Raw genomic sequence first — 21,049 nt, forward strand, 5'->3', positions numbered from 1 at the left:
AAATGAGGAGGAGGAGGAGGAGGAGGAGGAGGAGGAGAGGTGATCGGTTGAAAACACGCTCATGCCATCATGATTTCAGGTAATCTAATGAAGTCGACGAAGAAAAACGACGTCGAACACACCAGCCAAGTATTGGCTCATTCTGATCTGTTGTTTTTCTTCTTCTGTCGCGTTCCCGTTTAGCCAGCGGCTAGGATCGAAACAGTTGTAACGTTATGCAGGCCAAATGCTAACGATAAATTGCAGAAATGACAGCACCGCTGCCGTCTGACGCAGCAGCTGCGATTAAGACCGCGCTGCACTGAATCCTTTATATAAAAGCGGAATAGAATCAACAGACATTGGTCGACGAAACGGCAGATCGTATCGATGTAACCAATAGTTCGATTGATCTCGATCAGGCGGTGGCGTCAGATCGAGCCAGACGGACCACGATAAAAATAGCAAAAGTGAAACTACACTTTTTGCCGTTGTTGTTATCGTCGCTGTCGTTGTTCTCCGGTTGACAACAGTAGTTATTGGTTGCTACGATAAGTTGACACTTTGATAACTTTTTTTGGTTGGTCTTTCTTCTTGTTTGCTCCGTTATGGTAATTCTATCCGTTTTTGGTCTTTAATATAATTATGGTTGCACTTTATACTAAATATAATGTTTTCTTTGTATGGGGCGGGATAAGATCGCTCATGAATTTCTCTGGATGGTATCTTGATTTGTTTATACTTCGTTCGAAAAGAGAGGTTATTGATGATTTGGTTCATAGAACGGCTGCGGAAAAGGCAAGAGTGCGTCTGCAGATTACGTCGCCTACGAGGCCTTAGTTACGTTTGTCGTAATTGCAACTTTTGCTGTAAAAGTATAAAAAAGCTTGCTGTAAATGTAAAAACAGTTTATGGGCGAGTCAAATTTGTATGCATGCTTGCACGGCTGACTAATGTAAGTAATTACACATAGCACTTTATCGCTCTGATCGCGTATTTATTCTTATTCTATGATTGCGACGCGTCTGTCGAGGCGACTAGCTCTATAAACTTGAAACTGTTTAACTTAGTTCGAAAATACGCAGGATATACATTTGATTAAAGATTAAAATTAATTATAGATGTAAATTGTCAATTTTCGAAAAATGCTCGCAACATTTTTGCGGATTTTCCTCAATCATGGCGGCATTTTCAAAATCATAATCAATACAACGCTTCGTCTGCTATGCCAGCTAATCTAGTCGACTCTTACGTTTCCAAGTTTGCGCTCGATATCCGTACCTGCAATAAGGTGGTAGAAAAAAAGAACGTTTTGAAACGTGTCTCACTCGTGGGTAAAACAGAGTCAAGTGAAACACTTGAGGTCGAGAAAAGGTAAGATTTCAGTGTGTACCTAATAAAAGCCCTACTAGCTACTACTAAAGAAAACTGCTACTAATAAAAAAAAAATGCGTTTCATCTGTCTGAAATTAGGAGACAGCAATGGGCGAATTAAAATGTTCTGTTTGGAATCTTAGTTAATTAACGCCCGACCACCAATGTTTATATCGAAAAACTTCATAAATTATCATAACTTCATAAAAATTTGTCTGAGGGACTTCAATGAATCGAGAATAGTGACTGCGAATTAACGTATACGTTTCAACACACAGCCGTTGTCTAGGGTAGGGCAAGTAGTCGTAGATGTGTTTACCTGACGAAAGCATCATGTAAATGTAAAAAAAAAAAAGCCTAAACCATGCAGTAGCTCGCTTTATTAAGATTTGGATAGGACGAGTTAATAGTATCGGTAAGGACTAAGTGGTAATATTAGACAATACTATTAATAAAAACTACGCTAGTTATTACTAGAAGTGTTTCATCTCGGTCCAAATTAAATAGCTATCGAAAATGTCTCGTCTTTAGGGTAGTTATTTTTAATATAGCAGTTGAACCGAAACCCGGTTTCGAAATAATGCCGCAAATACATCATTTGGCCGACGACAGCTAACATGACGCCAGCGTTGGGCCTCATCGAAGCGCGAAGCAACAGACGCCGCTAGAGATCATGTTATTTTTTAGGCATAAAAATTCATATTGGAACAAGCTTGACATCCTTTTTAACTAATAAATCGCTTTATTATCTTCCGTCACTGTGCTGCTCCTGCTTCATCGCACTTTAATTGCTTCAGCGTATCAATTTGTAGATTTTCGATTGAAACAAAATTGCATTATTTATTTGTGATTTTATGATCGGTAGTTGCACTTAATCGCCAGCCCTATCTGTTTGTCACGGGTCTGGGCACAGCGACACAACCCGCGGCCCTAGATGTCCTTTGTTGTCAGAATCAATCACTGTGCCATAGTTTTTATCGGTGACTATTTGCTGATGACACTACTTACGTATGAGAAATCCCCCCACCCCCCACCCCCCTACAGTGATTCATCTTTCTCCCGCCGAATAGCATCCCTTCATCGACGTTATGTTATTTCACGGAGTAAACGGACTTTGTGGTCGTGAAATCGTATCGGACTACGCCGACTGAAACAGAGTGAGCTGCTGCAATTAATTACTGCCGCTATCCGGCATGACCAGCGGTCGGCGTTCTACAGTGCAATTATCTTAGTCGGTCTCGTTCGTACGCGCGTAACGTGCACCGTATGCGATCGAATCAGCGTCCACGTTTTTTACTTAGTTAGGCAACAGAATCTCATTAGCTGACGACATCATACAATTGCGTTCTTTTAGATGAAGGAAGCTTGCTGGTACGAGCAACTGTAGCTGGGGTACAGATGCAGCTCAATGGATCGTTGTAGAAGTGTGAAATCGCTTATTTTTTCCAGGTGTACCTTTTCATCGTATGTCAACGATGCTACAACGACCATCTGGCATACGGTGCGATCAATGGAACGGCTAGATTATCTAGAGCCGAGTGCATACTGGTTCGGTAATGTTTAGGCGACTGGTCGACTCAGCAATGCTTTCACCGTCGATGGATTATTACCGCTCTGTCGACAAATCCGAACTATATCAGCTTCATACAGGCCATATGTATAGACATGGTATTAGTAACGGTAGGACCGTTTTGCATTCGCACATTGAGGTCGTGTAGAATTCGGGTATATCACCACCCCCATCTGTACTAGTGCTATAACTAATTATAGATATTTACACCCGTTTTTTCACCACCGATAGCAGTCCCATTACACCGCACATTGTTACTATGTATGTTATTCTATATTGCCATTGCATTAGTATGCAGTGTGTATATATAACCTGCTGGTCTGCCTATATGTAGCGCTGTTGTTGTAACCGTGTCGGTCCCTTGGCTGCGGTTCTCCTGCAGCGTCCGGTTGGCGGTCTGGCTTGCCTCCTTGCTTGGCCAAAAGTCTATCTTGTGACGGTGTCCCACGGTAGCTTCTCACGGTCGATGTATGCTTACAGCGTGCCGGTGTGCCTAGCAGATCGCGCGTAGCTTGCAGCGTCTTCGCACCGCCCCGTTTGTCGTTCACTATCTGCGTGTGCGAGCGTATATGTTCGATTCCGCATTCCAAGGATGCCGGCCCTCGCGACCCCTGTCGACGCTTACATCGGCCAATCGCGGTTCTTGGTCCCTTGACCCGTTGCGCATCCGCAAACATCGAAAACAACAACTGACGGATCGTGTATATATATAAAAAAAAAAACTATTAACACTATCAAGATCCGCCGCAAATGCTGGCTTCGCTGTAATGTATTGTAATAGCTAACGTGTAATGGCACCGAAGTGAAAAACGGGGTTACTCTGTTAGCTATTGCAGATATGTTTGCGATCCGAAATCGGAGCCGGCATCCGCGTGGCGGCGACGTTGGGCGGCCCTTTTGCCTGTCTGCGAATGCGTGATGCTGACTGAAAATTGCACGTGCCGCGCACGCTATACTACTGCAAAGATCGCCGCCTGTGGCATCGCAGTCACTGCATAGCATCAAAAACAAACACGACGTTGCGTTACTAAGCTATGTTGATTTGAACATGCGTGTACGTGTTATGGATCGTATCAGCACATGCATATAAATACAATATATCTATATATATTATCTCAGAACTTGACAAGCTCCGCTTACTCGGGACCTGGTGAATCTAAGTCCACGAGAACGGCCAAACGTATGCACGGCATTCGAACGCAGCCTGCATCTCTTTTGACCGGGATGCTTATAGTCCTGTAGGCCACATTGGCCTGAACTTTTCACGGCGTAATCTGTAATTGGGAATACTCAGAACAGTACGATGCGCACAGAGAGGTTAAACGCACGTGGAATGACCTTGGCAATGCTTTCTGGCGTCTGCATACGGATATAACAGGACACAGCATAAACGCCATAAACATAGTAGAGGTGGCTCTTTCTGTCGCCATTTTCCATAGACAAATACTAATACTGCTGCTACAGTGATGAAATAACTCGATATCCATTTCCAATTATTGCCCATATCTGTGCATTTAAATCGATAAAATGCCTATGTACACACGAACCCACCATTTCGGCGGGTTTAAAATAGGCAAAAAGGTTAATCTGGGCGTTGAACATGGCCATTTGGTTGAATGATAGCGATGATTTGAATTCATCAAAATAGACCATTCATGCACATATTGCCCGAGGTGACAGCGCTTTCAGTGCGATGCGACCAAATTATAAAGAAGGCTGAACGTCTCAATATGGTATAAACGGATCGGATGACCACTGATTTTCAGGCGTTTCGCCTCCTATAAAAATGTTTTTTTTTTCTATAAGCTGTATTGTTCACAGGCCGCGAACCTCGAATAGAGTCTTCATTAGGTATAAGCTGTTGGGGACGGGGGTAGAATACTGAATCACTAATATATCTCTTAAAAGTTCAGTACTTTCTTTAGTCGATCACAAAATTACATGAAACAAAAGCAGAAATCAATAAGATAGTAACAAATATAAACAGCGTCATGAAATATGAGGGTTTTGATTAGTTCCAGTATATATTCAAAGCTTATTTCAACGAAACAATGAGTTTCACAGAGTGAGAAATAGGGGGTATGGAAATTCGTTGTACGCTTCGAAGATGTACTAGGCGAGCCTTATCTATTGTGACGAACTGTGTGACTGTTCGCACCTTTTCATAAATCGTTGTCACAACAAGATTCGGGACCTTAGATTTCAGTTACAAGTGCCTCCTCTGTTCTTTTAGTTACGCCCTATACTGAATGAACGATCCCGTTCGCCGCGGTAGCTTTTGACAAACGAAACTTTGGTAGTCGTAAATGTTGTAAGTACTGTGTGTGTGTAATTCGTCTTATAAACGATGTATTTTAGACGAAGCACATTTCTAGCAAGTTTAAAGAATTTGTTACAGGTTTCTTATTCTACTCTTCTCTACTTTTTTTTTTTTGCCTAATACTTTGCTTAGCCAAGAGACAGTAGCTGGGATTTTATTTAAACGTATTGATCGGCGCCATTTGCCTGTTGACCAAGCCTCCCCGTTTCGGTAGTCTGTAAGATAGTTTATTGAAGGCTCGTATAGTGCGGCCTACAACTGGCCCGATTATTCACTAAGCGTCGTATGAGTTTTCACAAGGTTAGGTTATGAGATTTAATTTTAGAACCAATTTTAGAAGGTGCTGATAGAACTCTAGCTTTGCTTAGATGATTTGCTGTCTCCGGCAATTGCGACTCCTACGGGATGCCGCGTACTGCATGCTATGTATGCGTGTACAAAGACTGTCGTCGCTGTCGTTAGCATTATCATCCGCCACTGCCCATTTCAACTGTCACCGTCACTTCTAGCATCGTATCGCGTCGCAAGAAACTGGGTCGACTTTTCTCTCAACGTCAGTTCTGCGGCTGCCAGCCCTATTCCTAATGGTCGTCTGGAGACCGTCAGCGGGGGCTAGTTAACATTGCATTCATCACCCTGTTACGGCTAGCACCGATCCCTCAACAGAAGCCGACATGGACTTCTTTCTTTTAGCTCCGAAACCAATGGCAGTGGAACTACCTGCCCAGTAGCGATATCGATCCTACTATTGTCTACCAATGCACTTGGTATGTATTCCACCGTGCACAACGCTGCAATAGTAATAACACCAGCCGTAGAGGACATAGCATTGCGTACATAGCAGTTCTTATGTCTCATGCACCATATATAAGCCACGTGTAGTCGTCTAATATATTTAGTGTATCAAGTGGAAGGTAGAAAATAGTAGCTGCTCCTTGCTTACAGTAACAAGGCCCTTTAGCAGCGCCTGACCAAACAAACCGATTATCTGCCAGAGGATCCGTTTGCCTATTTGCTTGTAGCGTGCAACAGGTCCGAACGAACATGAATAGGCATACGTTAAACGAAATTGTCATCGGGCAGAAATTACAGTCAGTACGCGGATTCATAATCGGGCCGAACACGCGGTTCAACTTCGGCCGCTGTGACTGTTGCTAGGGGGATGACGAACTACCTAGTAGATATTCGGTATACCAACTGGCCGCTAACTATAATTAGCACTGCGACTGCCCCTATTGCCGTTGATCACTGCGAAGATGGTTAGGACGTTCGGCCAATACTCCCTTTAAGCTCCCCGTACCGATAACGCTAAGATCGTGTTGTCACGACTGGCGCTGCTGTAACGGTCGCGCCCGCTTCTTTTAATATCCTGTCTACCGCTTCAAAACAAACACTTCAGACGCACATAAGCGTGATCGGGAGAAAGTCGTACGTAAAACGCATGCAGTTGCAGTAGCCACATGGGGGCAGCAGCAGCAAGCTTGCATTGCCCCAGCAGCGAGGCAAAAAAATCAACAATGGTAACAACGACACTAGGGACAGTGGTATGATTAACACAATGGATGCGAGTTGCGAATCAGCGATCGGCCGGCGCCAGTACACGCTTACCGAAACCGCTAGGCTGAATGAGGCGGGTTTTCTATAAGAGACGGATAACAGCAACGAGAGAAGATTGCCGGTAATGATGATAAGGCATCTTTGGAATTGAACGGGGCCAGTGAATATGCTTGTAGTCAAATACAACAGCCAGTCTAAATATATATACACATATATATGATCCAATGTAGAAAAATGGCTCGTTGGCAGAGGGCACTTGAGTTAGATATACATATTAGTCCGCGTATCGTGTGGGGCATTGTGAAATTACGTAATACCTATAGCTAAAATGTATATATAATGTACAGATTATGCTCATAGGCGTTTTTATCATAAGTTTGATTGAAGATATTCTACAGCTAGGAATAATATATGCGTTAGGCGTAGCAGCTATTGCACTAGCTATCATGTAATTAGGCAAGCGTAAGTAGTACTTACTTCTGATATTCTATCAGGTGTCTTCTTTAATGCACAACAAAAGGAAAAAGCACACAGACTATACCGAAACTATCATGTTTTATAAAGACAACAGAATAACTTGAATACAGAATCCCTGATTCGTTTGTGTGTATGTTATTACTGTGACTATAAAATACCTTGAAGTGAAATTCTGAGTTAGCAGGAAGGGTCGTGTTGGAAAGCGTCTATCAGAGCCACTGACAGACCTGAACTATTGGGGTGTGGCACCATGGTATCTACAAAACCACTAGATCTTCTGGCTTCGCTTGGGAATGGACGACCGCTACCAAAACGTCTATAAATGGATATTATAACAGTAATAATGGAGACCTTTAACTCGAGACCCCTCGCACACCAGTTCAGACCGCCGAAACCACTACAGACGTCCGCTAAATGTAGGTCATTGCGTTGTTTGTGACAATGACCATTTTTATCCTGACGTCGCGCTCGACCCATGACATCGTTTATTTCGTTGTCTATAACGAGCAGCATTAATTTTATCCAAATGCCGCTGCCGTCGTGATCAACGACATATCACTCTCATATCAACTCTTGCCGTTGGCGTGTGGTTGCGTCTAGAGCCGCCGCTGCTGCTGCTGCTGCTGCTGCTGCTGTAGCTGCCCCTTCTGCTGCCCCAACCGGAAAACAACGTCTGTTCAGCATTGACGGCATCTAGCCGCCCATATCATCATCTTCTAGGGCCCTGCAACCCCGCCACGTCCTTTGCGACTCTCCGTGCCTAGGCAACGATCTCCGTATTCCTGATTTGACAGAGCAGATACCGTATTTCCGCTGCCGACCTAAATAAGCGTTGCTGACTTGTTGACGTGGACAACATCTCTGAACTCACGTAACTATGCAAGCTACTGAGCCTGTGGGTCTCTCTGGACATCTTTCCGTTCGACTGCGTACACGACCCGTACCGTCTCCGGACTGACGCTGTAGCTAGTCGCCTACGTGAGCGTTCATGGCTCTATTGCATATGTTCCACTGATACGAAAAAGGAGAGGACGCCTACACCGCTTGCTTAAGCGCCAACACGTGCTCATAGCCATTGCCTCTTGTTTTGAGCTGGCAGCTTGTGTCTGCGATCACCTTTTGTGGTGGAGACGCATAGCACCTGTACAAGACCTTCTTTTCGTCGTCTTCTGTCGCTGGCGAGTACTTTGAGGCGGTCACAGTAGTGTTCGAAGCAACGGAATGTTTTGCCGCCGCCATCGAAAACAGCCGTTGCGGTCGTCTCCCAGCTACTTAAATGCTTAACCGTCCGGCACCATTAGACACAGCTAGCGAGTACGTACAATATACAGAGCTACAGAATCTATTAAGTAGCTAACGAATAGCGATTTATTCCGCCGCAGACGCCTGCAACATAATTGCTAAATAGCGGCGAATCATGTTAAAAGTAGTAACTATGAAGCAACGCTCAGTGACAACACCGGACGTACGTTTAAAAGATTTATATTGAATCGCTATCGTTACGAGCGATTGCCGCTTGTACAAAAGCGACCACCATGACCATTGTTGGCAGGCTGCTACGAACGTTGGTGCCGCTGTGCCATGTTAACACAATTCGAGATCAACAAAATGGACTCACACGGATTCCTGGAATTAGACGCTGAGAAATTTCTAGGCAGTCTGATCTTAATATCTGGAATATTGCCATTGCTGATTACTGAGACGATATATGTTCTAAAACGAACGATTTGTTTTCTAGTTCGAGAGTGTCTCCTAACGACATGTATCTGTCGGTCCCGGAATTCCCCCTACATAATACTGTCTAATGGCCATATTATAAATTCGAAAAAAAATACACATCTTCAGCATCACAAAATACAAAATAATATTGTGTATTTATAGAAAAAGATATAAATAGGCGGAGTACATATGTACAAACGATGAGCAGGACTGCTTGTGTTAGATTGTTGGAATGAGTGAACACATGTAGTAAATGTTGATCATTGCACCCTCGTCAACTCATAGCAAGACCGTTGTCTAACACTTCGCTAGAAAGATTTACGATTCGAGAGGGGGTTCTAGAACAATAATAACCGTATGATAATATGTTGTTTTTTTCATTTAGTGGTATTCGTTTTACCTTGCACATTGGAGCTATCGCTCTGGAGACTCTCCGGCGTTTTATTATTGCTTGCCGTGCAATTATTTTACCCACTTTTAATATCTATTGTCTCGGTAAACCAATTTATGTTTACATAGTATGCGCTACAGGTTTTCCTCTTGGGGTATATTAGCAATGAAAACTGTATAAATATATATAAATCTGGTAAATTTTAGGTAAGCCGCAGCTTGCCTAGGTCCGAACCCAGACCGAAGACTACAAAGAAAGGCACTCTGCGTAGACCTCTGACGCGCGCTCCTGTAAACGTTACTTACGTCTTACGTTGATTTTTTTCTATTATATATTTTTTGTTTCTCTTTTTTTATGAATTGTAACTTTGCACATTAAGTTTACAGTTACGCTTCAGCGCTAAAATTATAGCTTACGGGATGCAATTTTAGCTTGAAGTTAATCGTGCGCCATTTTGGAATAATTAAATGCCAGCTCGAAGAATACCGGTCTGGACCGACAGACTTTATAGTTCGAGCTTTATTTTAGCCTAAATACATAAACCTTGCGTTGCGAAGTTCATCGTCTCGGTCCACCTAAACTTACATGCAACTGAGAACCAGACTTGTGCATGATTTATCCAGCCTGCCGGCGAATTCTGCTTGTAGAGCTATGGCCGGCTAAATTCACACAGCTTCAATCGTAACCGTAAGGTCTTTACCGTAAACATTTGCTTTGTTGAAAACTGAACTTTATAAAGTAATAACTAGAAAGAGCAACACTGTATATATCTTTACCCTTGAAATTAGAGAAGCAAGACTGTGACCGAATTTGTTTAGGGAATGAAATAGTCAATGAAGCAATTATTTTCTGTACAAAACAACAAAAAAGTATATTCGGTCGTCCGTATATAACTGATACAGCCATACGAGACTCGTCATTGAACTCTCTAGGAAGCCCCACGGCGACGATCGTCGGCCCCACATCGCATATCTTTCGGCTTTCCCGCTAGATCAAAGATATACTGCTTTCTCCTCGCACAAAAAACTGGAGCACATAGAGACTTCAAGCGCCGCGAACTTTAATCTTCTACGAATGAAGGATATATTGCAGTGTGTATGGATACATTGTGTTGAAACGCTTCTAAATAAAACGAAAATCCAGTAAAGAGTGTTCAGCTTACTCTTTATTACTAACTGGATTCAATATATATTATTCTAACATAGAGCAGAAACGTGCGCCTAAACAACGTCATAATATAGGTAAATCAATAAATCAGATGCACGTACATGCGTATGTTAAAGAAAAAAATCGAGGTCACTTAATCTAGCCGCCGGAACGGAATATTATCAACTTTCTAAGATCAAATAGTTTTATAACAGGGGCATCCTTATCAGAAATATTATATAAGGTATATTGCAGAATATAATTATCCTCTATGTAACTGGACGTACATTTAGGTATAGTAGTAAATGAATGAAATAGATGTAACTGTAGCTCACCTTATTCGGTTGTATCAGCGGCTTTAATAATGAAAAAAAAAAAAAAGAATTACAAAAAAAATTAGCCGGGCTTCTCATTCCACAGTAGCCGATGATAGAATGCAGATGGCAGAAGAGCTTGAATGATTTTCCAAGTACGGCTTAAGATTATTCCAGATTACATAGTGTCCATAAATCCTGCTGTGTTATAAAACAATGCTGGTCCAACCTTGGAGGCTCTGCGCTGCTAACTCACGGCAGTACGACAATTCTGTGAGTGTTAGAGCATTCTCACGGTTCCTATTTCGACCTCAAATCGAGGACTTACTTGGCGCTCCAAAATTGATGTATTTGATTAACTCATCTTCCTGGAAATGGATAAGATTACTCGATTCCAAGTGGACTTTTTGCTTTTTCAGAACGTCGATTAATCTCATTTGCTTCTTAATTAGCACGAGTAGCTCAACCTTCTGCTTCTCGAGCACCTGGAAAAGAACAAACGGGAATGATTTTCGTCAGGAGGCGTGTGAAGCCGTGACTCCCCTAGCGTTGCCGGATACCTACAATTTCTGAAACGGCAGATTAGGTTCGTCCTCATCGGGAAGCGCAAACCCGATAGCCCTGCGTATACACAACACAGCCTTAGTCGCAGGTGACGACAGGTGACCAACTAACCACTGGAATCACCCATTTTATATGTAAAGTATATCTTTTAGGATGGCCGACGGACCCTATCGCGTATGGTTGTACCGCTAAGCTTATTCGTTTTTTGCAAGAAAATTCTTGTTTACTAGGACATGCACAAGAACATACACATATTCAAACATGTTAAGGGTACCAAAGCGAGGAATTTGGGGTCGGCACGCATTCCGCTCACGACCAAAGATGCCACTTCACTCGGTGCTAGATAAAATAGCGTCTTTGTCGAAAATTGACAAGTTTGTATGGCACGCAAATTTCCGGTAATAACTACAAAGCAAAATATGAAATCTTATACTATCGTTTCTTCCGTAATAACTATATTATTACATTCCGGTAATTTAAGCATTGACAATATAAGAAACATTTCTAAACGGACGGAACGTTTCTCATATAGAACTAGCTTCACAAAAATTATCAATCACAAATGTTCAGGGCAATATAAACTGGTTGGCTGTACTCACTGCATATTCCTTCCACAATTGAAATTAATAGAAATACTTTACTGAATTCGATACTTATCACCTTAATCGTTCGTTTGGGACTCATCGTTTCCGTATAGCTCGTTTACCGCCATTTGCTTTTCCATTTATGAACATGCGTTAAGCGTGATTTCCGGACAAACCATATAAAATAGTTGACATAACAAAGATCATCGTATCATTAGATAGGGGGCGTAATCAACTACAATGTTACATCAAGAACACAGATAATTTACGCATACTTCTAAACGTTTATGCTGAACCAGGTTCGTAAAACTTAGTATTATTCAACTCGCTTTTGCATATGAATCTGTACGGGAAAGGCCATCATAAATTCCTGCAACGGGTAACCGACATTTTTTTGACGGGGTTTCTCCGCAGCGAACTGCCGAGTCCCGCAATAGCGGTCTGATCTCCGGCTACTTATTTTTTCGTAGCACACGTATGGCAAACCTCCTTTATAGTCAATCAACCAATCTGTGTGCGATCCTCATATTTTCTCTGACTAAACAATATTAGCTAGCGTACACTGACTGAGATTAAGGCCCAGCCGTAAGATACCTATCACAAGCGACCTTCGCTTTGAAGCGGAAACTACTAAGTCATGTTCATCTGGATTACGTGTTCCATAATCTATATGACTAATCAGCAGTTATAATATTCTATCACATTAGAACTGTAGCGTCACATCGTGTGTATAGCAGGCGTCTCAGAATAACAGAGAAATGGAGATCTCACAAGCGGGAACGTTCTCTTTTCCTTCCTGCACATGCTATTGATCGCGATGTAACAACGATTGCATGAGCTCAAGGCTCAACGAAACAGGCTATGCTGTTTGGAGGGACTATGACATGGACTAGCGGCATGGAGGAACAGCAGTACCTCCGGCATATTATTATCATTACTATTGTTATTACTGTGATATGCTACCCGCCCACATTTGCACTACTTCCTCATAAATACAATGATATTTCAATATACTAGAAATTTGGATTGTGGGCATCGAAATCGAAAACCAAAGAGAGGCAACAAACGTGCGACTCGAGAGCGCGACTCAAGTAAACTGGACCTTCTCGGTAGGCCCGACACGAATCGTGTCTGTCAGTAGTCACTGACGCAAAAGCCGATAGGAGGAGCCTAAGACGGAAAAAATTCGCGAGTTGTGACGTATGCGTACGTTCCCTAGAATGATCATCATGACGGCAAAAGCTAAACTTTATTATTTTGCCACGCTACTAGTCGACTATTACAGGAAACGTGGAGGAAGTGGTCGCTTATCCCCTTGCCGACGATACCATTGGCTCTACTCGTTGTCATTCAGAATTGTTACATCACATCTACGACTGCACCGATAGAGATAAAGCATTCACAGAGAATGCCATTGTAACCGTGACAATAGGAGGAGACATGGCGACATTGGACCTTGGCTAGGCAGTTAGTTATTCGGTCGTCAGCGCATGTATATGATACGTAGTCTCAACGCCCGTTTCCACACAGTCACTGACTCAGTCCCGTTGGTCACTCAACACATTCAATTTTGAACAGCTAGCTATACCAGTCACGAAGTATGGAAGATGGATGTTCCAGCGAACGAACCGATGGCGGTTATATCGGGTTAAAGAAATTGACCACGGGGCTCTTGATCAAGAACGCTGTTCTATATGTAACTAGCGGTGGGAGAGCCAGAGGTTAGCCATATACCACACTAGGATGTATGGCGGCCTTTTGTTGAATCTTAATCGGGCCCACACATACGATGACGAATACAGTTGTCCTAGTGGCAAAAATATCCTTACACTAGCGGGAGGTTGGCCTTTTTATTGTTTCCTGTAATGTCCCCGCTCTCGTTTGCCTTCTTTAGAGAGTTAGCGAGAACAGTATGTCATTCACTTATAGCGACTACATTATTGCAGCTGGTAAGTGGCCCACCTTAGCAGATGGTACGGCAAGCCACTCAATGCACGTTGAGTGTCCACTCGATCAAACTGTGATTGATATAGAGGACTGATCAAAGGTGGGTATGCTTATAGTATTCTTGCTTTTTCAAATAAAACTATGGTTGTCTGGCCACGACTTGTGGGGTCAGCGTACGAATCGTCAAACCGACGAGATAACTCTAGCCCAGATAGTTCGAATTGTGACAGAAAGGTGTTCATTTACCTCGTCGCTCGATATTTAACGTTCAGGTGAACTTTTTTTTCAAACATAAGCTGGGCGTATATGGAAGAGGGAAAGCACCGGGTACGAGCAAGCTTTGGTTCCTCATGTAACATTTCCAGGTGGTCTGGTACTTCACGGTTCATTATCATATTATGCTGTCTCATTCATATACGGGTTTGCTGGGACAAGTATATTGATATATCTACATTGGTGTGAATAGCACTTAATTTTAGTGGATAGCATTTAAAAAGTTCGGCTTTTCTCAGCGCTCATTTTTAGGCTACTACAACCTTTTTCATAGTTGTTTTTTTTTTTTTCTTTTTACTTTCTTGTCACCTGGTCAGCAATTTTTGTTCATGTTACCTGTACTTTGTCAAGTAGCTCGGTGAGGTTGCGATCCCGAGCCCCGGATTCATCCGTTGAGGAACGCAAGATCTGCAGCTCCATCTGACAACGTGATAGTTCCGCTTCGAGATCCGACACCGAACGATTGCCACCGTGACCCGAAGCCATCTATAGACATTCATTCCGAAGTGCATCGTGTTAGTTTTTTCAGATTTATGCATTTGTTATAATAGAAACTCATTGCTCGCAATGTTTCCTATTGCTAATTAGAATAAGACATACTTAAATAGTGCCTCGAAATACTTTGTTAAATCACAAAAACAGCATGAGGCTCGTGAATATCTTCTACTACCAGCAATAGCATTTCACCATCGGCTCAACATTGCTAACGACAGTTAGCTAATATTATCATGTACAATTCTATACGATCCTGCGAAAACGCTAGTGACGAGTGTGTTTTTTTTTCTCGTGCGGCAGCTGTTACTCAACTTTTCTCTTGTAAAAATTTCATGTCTGGTAGAAAACCACCATCTTTAACGTTCAGACCTGCTTGTTCCCTGCGTTCATGGTTCCAGGTATCAGGGTTTGGTCTCTAGCAGATTTATCGAAACACCAAGATGCTATCTGGGCCACGATCTAATTCGCTCTGAGCTCTGTGTTCACGTACCTTTAAGACTTGTGTACCAGCAAGCAGAATGGAGTGTCGATGCCTGAACCACCGCTGGCTAAAGGGTCCTTTTGATGGGCTATAAAATCCAGTTAGATATATTATCACTATTAGTTTGAATAACGTGCTTCTCTGGACATCACACCACTAATCTCGTATAGTTGTCTAACAGGATCAGGAGCCTCGAACGGACGCACGTAGTTTTACTAACAAGATGCGTTTTTTGTTGTTGGTATGATCGTGAGGCTGTAATATGTGTCGATCGACCGACTGTAGTTGTATTGCATTGAGAGTGGACAGCTGGGAACTATTCTCCACAGCAACGGTTGTCTGCAGTTAGGGTGCGCGAGGGCGGGTGCTCGGAATTCTGGTGCGGCGCTATGGAACACCAGATTGCCACCAAGCAGCCCAGCTCCGCTAGGGTATCGCAGGTAGATTAATATACTATGTAAACATGTCTGATTTTTTCCGTATGCATGTAAACATATCGTACCAATTCTCGTCACCTTAAACGGCAGTCTATTTTGTTGAACCGTATAAACATTACCAAATTTAACCACTTTATTGAAAGTTGTAGCGTACTGACGTGCGAAAACGTTCGAGTTTTCTATATAGTTATACAGAATAGTTTATCTCTGCTAAAAGACAATCCGCACATATGCGCAATAGACCCGTTCGGCTGTAACTACGTAGATGATATGCTCGTCTTGCGTTGAGAACGAGCTATAGGATCAAGCAACCTGAATTAGATTCAAAATTATAATGTCTAAATCTTATCTATCAGTCAAACGTACCACCTAAACATTTATGGACGGTTAAATCTTTCAAGATCTACTCATAGGAGGAATATTGCTTGTTGTCCCAGGCGATGCCATCTCCTCAAAGCTAACGTTCGTCTATTTTATCTAACGCCCACGACAAATCAGAGTACCCTACGTATGGAGATATAATACGGTTGAGTACGAAAGTTCAGTCGAGGCACACCTGAAAAAAAGTCTTCTTTGTTAAGTGTGATTCGACATAATCGTGAGAACTAAAAAACAAACTTGCTAGTGGTTGTAAGTTCGAGCTCACTTGCATATTAAGCAATTGCCATTAATTTATGTATCGGACAATTTGTCAAACGACCAAACCCACTATCAGGTTAAGTTAGGTCAATCTAGCAGGAACTGATTGGGAAGATGTGACATTGGCATCGGAAATAACATGTGGAACTTCCTATGACGGAAACAGACCGTGTTAATAGTATTACTTGTCCTTCCAAACCGCAAAATAATCCTACTTTTAATAGTTTCAGCTATATCAAATAGTTAAGAACTGTGTAATTAGTAAATAGTGTCTGTGTAATTGATTTGAACTATTGATTTATTTATTACGGATACAGAGAAGAGCTGCATAGCTGACCCTCTTCTTACTTCAAGTCTTCCTATCATACGATAGGTGAAATATTACGTCTCCGGTCTCGTCTCGCTTTTAATTTTCTGATGATGCCATTTGCGACCTTAATCAATCTGTTCTTCGACAAAGGTACTAGTAGTGTACGGGAGAATTTGAAGATGAGTGACTATTTAAATACCGAAAAAAGCAAACTTTTACTATGGAGGACTCAGTTTATCACTCTGTGCATAGAATGTACGATACTTTTACTAATCAAATATTCTTTGTAATTAATGATTGTGTTCTGTCAGTGAACGTGAATGAAGGAGCACATAGAACAGGTAAAAAAGATCACGGGACGCGACTTGAATCTCTGCGTCAATATATATTTATTTTTACCCACGTGTGTCCTATTTGTTTAACAATTTCGGTCACTCTAAATCAAGTCAAGCATATAGACGCAGGCTAAGACGTCACTGTAATACTATTTAGTCTTAATGCCATCTATCCATTCATTGAATAAGCCTCCTTTTCAGCTTTGAAAATTTCGAAGTTCTAGGAACTACTTTACATTTCTTGACCCCTACAGCATGCGACACAAGCTTTAAATTTGTTTTTTAAAGATATTTTGACTTATTGGGCCATAGTAATGTAATTTCATTAGGTTTGTGTTTACACATAGCGACGTTCGTACTGTTTATAATTTAGCATGAGATATTATTTATTTGACGGTGAAAACATCTCACGTGCATCTGCGCTGCGAGAGCCCGACTGTTAACAAGTTGCCCTCGGGCATCCTACACACAGTAAAGCATTGCTACCGAAGTAATCGGGGCTTACCATCATCAGCTGGGCGAACTGCATTTACTTTGGGAAGATTGAGTTTACATACTCGTGGTCTACCGGGCCAAATTCGACCATATGCCCAACAATATTTAAGGAGAACACCTAAACAACAGAATCGAAAGGCACGGTCCAATTGCTGACAGTTTTCGTTTGAAGAAACAGTGTGCTACGATCTTACCTGCCAAATCGATAACATGAAGCCAGCATAATGGCAGATAAAACTTCATCTCTGCTGCTGCTGCTGCAAAAAAATTTGAAGTAGATGGAATTCGACTTATCCATAGCTAGGAGATGTCTTCATATTAGGCTGTGTAAAAAGAAAACTCATTGATTTGCCTATTAGGTCAGTGTTTCAAATATATAAAAACGAACGATGGGTTAGCGTCAGCTCATCTCGTGATGGTCAGAAGATTGATAGGGAGAACATATCATTTTTGGCGCTTTCATTAATAATTAAAATATATTCAGATTTTAATAGGGGTCGTCTGGCCCTGTCAATAATGGGACAATATTAATTAAAAAAAAATTTCGCACTTATCGAGATTGTCATACGGTAACGTATGATTGTAGAGACGCTACGTGGGACATGAGACAAGCAATATGTCAACAAAAACCCGAAGCTTAAACGGCGGTTTCACGTCACCATAGAAGTTTGATCACACCGATCAACTACACCGACACGAAGATAATTGTTGAAAACCACAGCATGTTGCATAAAAGTCTGAATAAAGTAAACTTATTTACTGCGGGATTTATTATTGACGCTACCTTTGCTTTGGAAATTTGGAGATCGATCTTTCATATTCAGCCGAATGGAGCGTGACGTGGATAGACACAATACAGCTATAAAGATAAGTGTTTAATAAGAACAAATTCAAAGGGAGTATCATAGGAAATTCAATTCAAATAATGTGCGCCCTTTGTGATTGTGCAGTGGCAGTTATTAATGCAGGCCAAGCTAAATGTATCATAGCCAAATAGTATCAGGGCAAAGCCCGTTTTATGTACACCCAATGCGAAATTCGGCCCCAACTGTGGCATTTACTTCCGCTGAAGCCATTTTTTTTGTTAATTATCATGTGCTCCGAACTAACCGGATCTTCGTTACGTTCTTCATAGGAGAAAATTTTCTATCATTAGGTAATGGATATAAGCCGTGCATTGGTCCTAGATGTGGCTTATATTGAATATCTTAAAAAAATAAAAAAAAAAAAAGCGTTCATTGCAAGCGTTAGCCTTCGTTAATTTCTACTACACAGCTAGATATGATGCACAGGTGATATACTGGCTCAAATAAGGATGTTGGCTTCTTAACCGAGGAGGGGGTCCACTTCTGCGTTTTCTAAAACGTTGCATGAATTAAGTTGAGTAGGCGAAACCCTTATTTATTGGCGGAGAGAAGCATATATCTGCGCCTATTGAGCCTTACCCAAGATTGTTCAACTTTCGTTGCCTATGGGTATTCGCATATTATACAAACTGCTGGCGCAATTACTTTGTCATCACATTTTTAAAAGCGGAATTTTTTAGCACCATTCGTAATGTAGTGATTTTAACTGACCCCGTCATTTCAAGAGCGAAGTGTGTGCGGTCTATCATGATAATAAAAGTGGTAGTTCGATTGATTATACATCTTTGCTCAAGTGAAAGGCACCGAGGACCGGATGGACTCCGTTGTAAACTTGTCCAACGTAGTTAATAGTTAATACATTAGATTCAGCTTCAGGTGAAGTTAAAGAGCTGTCACTGACTCTCAAAAGTCAAAGCAGACTACACGTTCCCTCACAAATGGCGCAGCAGCGGTGTAGCTGTGGTGGCAAATGATGAGCCGGATTTAATACCTTGTATTGGCAAAAACAAGAACCTACGCAAATACAGGTTAGTCATCAACAAGAGTCAAATAACAATGGGAATAGCTTTGAGACTTAACTTCAAACTTTTATAAACTGTAAAAATTGGAGCAGTTCCGCATCATCCAGTTCGGCACATCTGAATAACTGTTCAACTCCGGGATTACCCTCGTAAAGTTTAGATTATAATACTCTACCCTTTTGTCAGTTGGCTAGCAAAATTGTACTAACAAGTCTCGTTTACTTGCTAGTCTTTTTAAGTTACTACCACTTTGAGCACGACAAACTAAGATCATGAATTTTGTCGTAATTTAATTTTGGCAACAACCAAAATTTCATTCTCCCTATAATAATTTCCATTTTCATAGCGTTACAAAATAAGACACCGGCTTACACCATTTCTACCCGATCTGACTCATATCATAGTCGGAAAAAAAAAAACATATATATATATATTAGGTATAGTTTAAGTACAATCTTACTTAGGACAGCAACAAAAGAATATTTCGTTAGTTCCCCTAATATTAGCCAGCGACTGAAGGAGAACAGACGCATATTGTTTTCATCCTACTTTGAAAACTAGACAGGCTTACAAAGAGAATTCCCATACTTTATATGTCTATTGCCCGTATGCATATACCACAACCATAATTTTTCTATTTCGACAAATTCTACTCATTTTAAAGTATCAGTTACCAGTGAGACGATTCTGCGACATCGCGAAGAAACCAATGTACGTTTATTGCGGTAGAGTCTTCAAGCCGTCGTGTAACTGTATGACGAACTTCCTCTGTGTGTGTGTGTGTGTGTGTGTGTGTTTGTGCTAGCGTGAAAGTTTTTAGGTTGAAAAAACGACTGGCGCTGTCTTCTCTATGTTGGGCCACCGCTAATATTGTGTATATGTAGTCTATAGTAATGTTGACGGTGACGTGTCGGTATGTTTCGACGCCGAAATATGCTAAATGTTTCAATGCTTCAGCGGCGTCGGCCCAATGATTCACCGCTGGCTCTGCGTAGGCATAGTTGACATTGGCGCGTATAGCTATATAATATAGCATTAACATTAATGGCGGCGTTGACGGTGCGTCTCTGCTGCCGTTGACCTTCGTTTTACCTCTGAGGTAAAGCGCACGCAGATGGGGAAATTTAGGCAGAATAAGCAAAGCACTTCACATCGCTAACTAACCTCCCGATATCTTTGCAACAGCTGTTATCACTATCGTACGCCGCTTCTCGGTCAACCACGTGCTCAACTGTCAAAAAAAAAAAAGAACAAACGATCGTATCGTGGCCTTTACTCATTCTTCTACATAACGATTATCTTCAATACAAAATCTAAATAGTACTGTCTATATGTGTATAGATAGTACCGCTGTTATAAGTTTGTTGTGTTAGGTATATGCTAATGCAATTATTACTACTATTATTGGTAATTCAACAGTCTATGATGAATTTATCGTGAAATATATGTACTGCTGTTTTATTAGAATATTTGCGGATCTTACAGACACACACACAAACGCATATATGTATGTATATATACACAGAAATAACAAATTCAAGGATCAACGCCTCTGCGATGTTTCAAAGACCTTTCCTGTAAAGGTTTTGGCCAATTGAAATGGGGCTTTGTACGGGACGATACGTGAGTCCTACAAACAGGTGTAACCGAGTCGTCAAATGGGAATACTTGCTACTAGTTTCAGAAATTTTTACCTAGACACCAATCGTTTACGTCACGATAATTCTCAGAGTTGCCGAAGCATCACTGGAAAG

At 41.6% G+C, this 21,049-nt stretch overlaps 1 protein-coding gene and 1 long non-coding RNA gene across 10 annotated transcripts; one reads left to right on the forward strand and one right to left on the reverse strand.

Annotated features, from left to right (window-relative positions):
- Window positions 1-955: 955 nt before the first annotated feature.
- Window positions 956-20,600, reverse strand: LOC111254450 (testis-expressed protein 9). 2 transcript variants are annotated; one of them, XM_086975721.1, is made up of 5 exons: window positions 20,460-20,600; window positions 15,201-15,279; window positions 14,552-14,701; window positions 10,869-11,332; window positions 956-1,260 (listed from the first exon to the last, which is right to left on the reverse strand). In XM_086975721.1, exons 1-4 carry the CDS (start codon window positions 20,573-20,575, stop codon window positions 11,159-11,161), a joined length of 519 nt encoding a protein of 172 aa, XP_086831847.1. In that variant the 5' UTR covers window positions 20,576-20,600; the 3' UTR covers window positions 956-1,260; window positions 10,869-11,158. The 2 variants fall into 2 exon arrangements, with proteins under 2 accessions (XP_086831847.1, XP_086831848.1); XM_086975722.1 differs by lacking the exons at window positions 15,201-15,279; window positions 20,460-20,600 and adding an exon at window positions 15,080-15,190.
- On the forward strand, window positions 1,215-18,166 carry LOC147754588 (uncharacterized). 8 transcript variants are annotated; one of them, XR_015317716.1, is made up of 6 exons: window positions 1,215-1,353; window positions 2,803-11,509; window positions 13,942-14,042; window positions 14,533-14,730; window positions 15,109-15,631; window positions 17,994-18,166. It is a non-coding gene; the product is annotated as an uncharacterized LOC147754588 (long non-coding RNA). The 8 variants fall into 8 exon arrangements; XR_015317718.1 differs by having other exon boundaries at window positions 2,803-6,010; window positions 7,443-11,509; window positions 15,109-18,166; XR_015317719.1 differs by having other exon boundaries at window positions 2,803-6,010; window positions 7,459-11,509; window positions 15,109-18,166.
- Window positions 20,601-21,049: the final 449 nt, after the last annotated feature.

Source organism: Varroa destructor, unplaced genomic scaffold (assembly GCF_002443255.2).
Source record: "Varroa destructor unplaced genomic scaffold, Vdes_3.0 BEIS01000007.1, whole genome shotgun sequence".
Lineage (NCBI taxonomy): Eukaryota > Metazoa > Arthropoda > Arachnida > Mesostigmata > Varroidae > Varroa > Varroa destructor.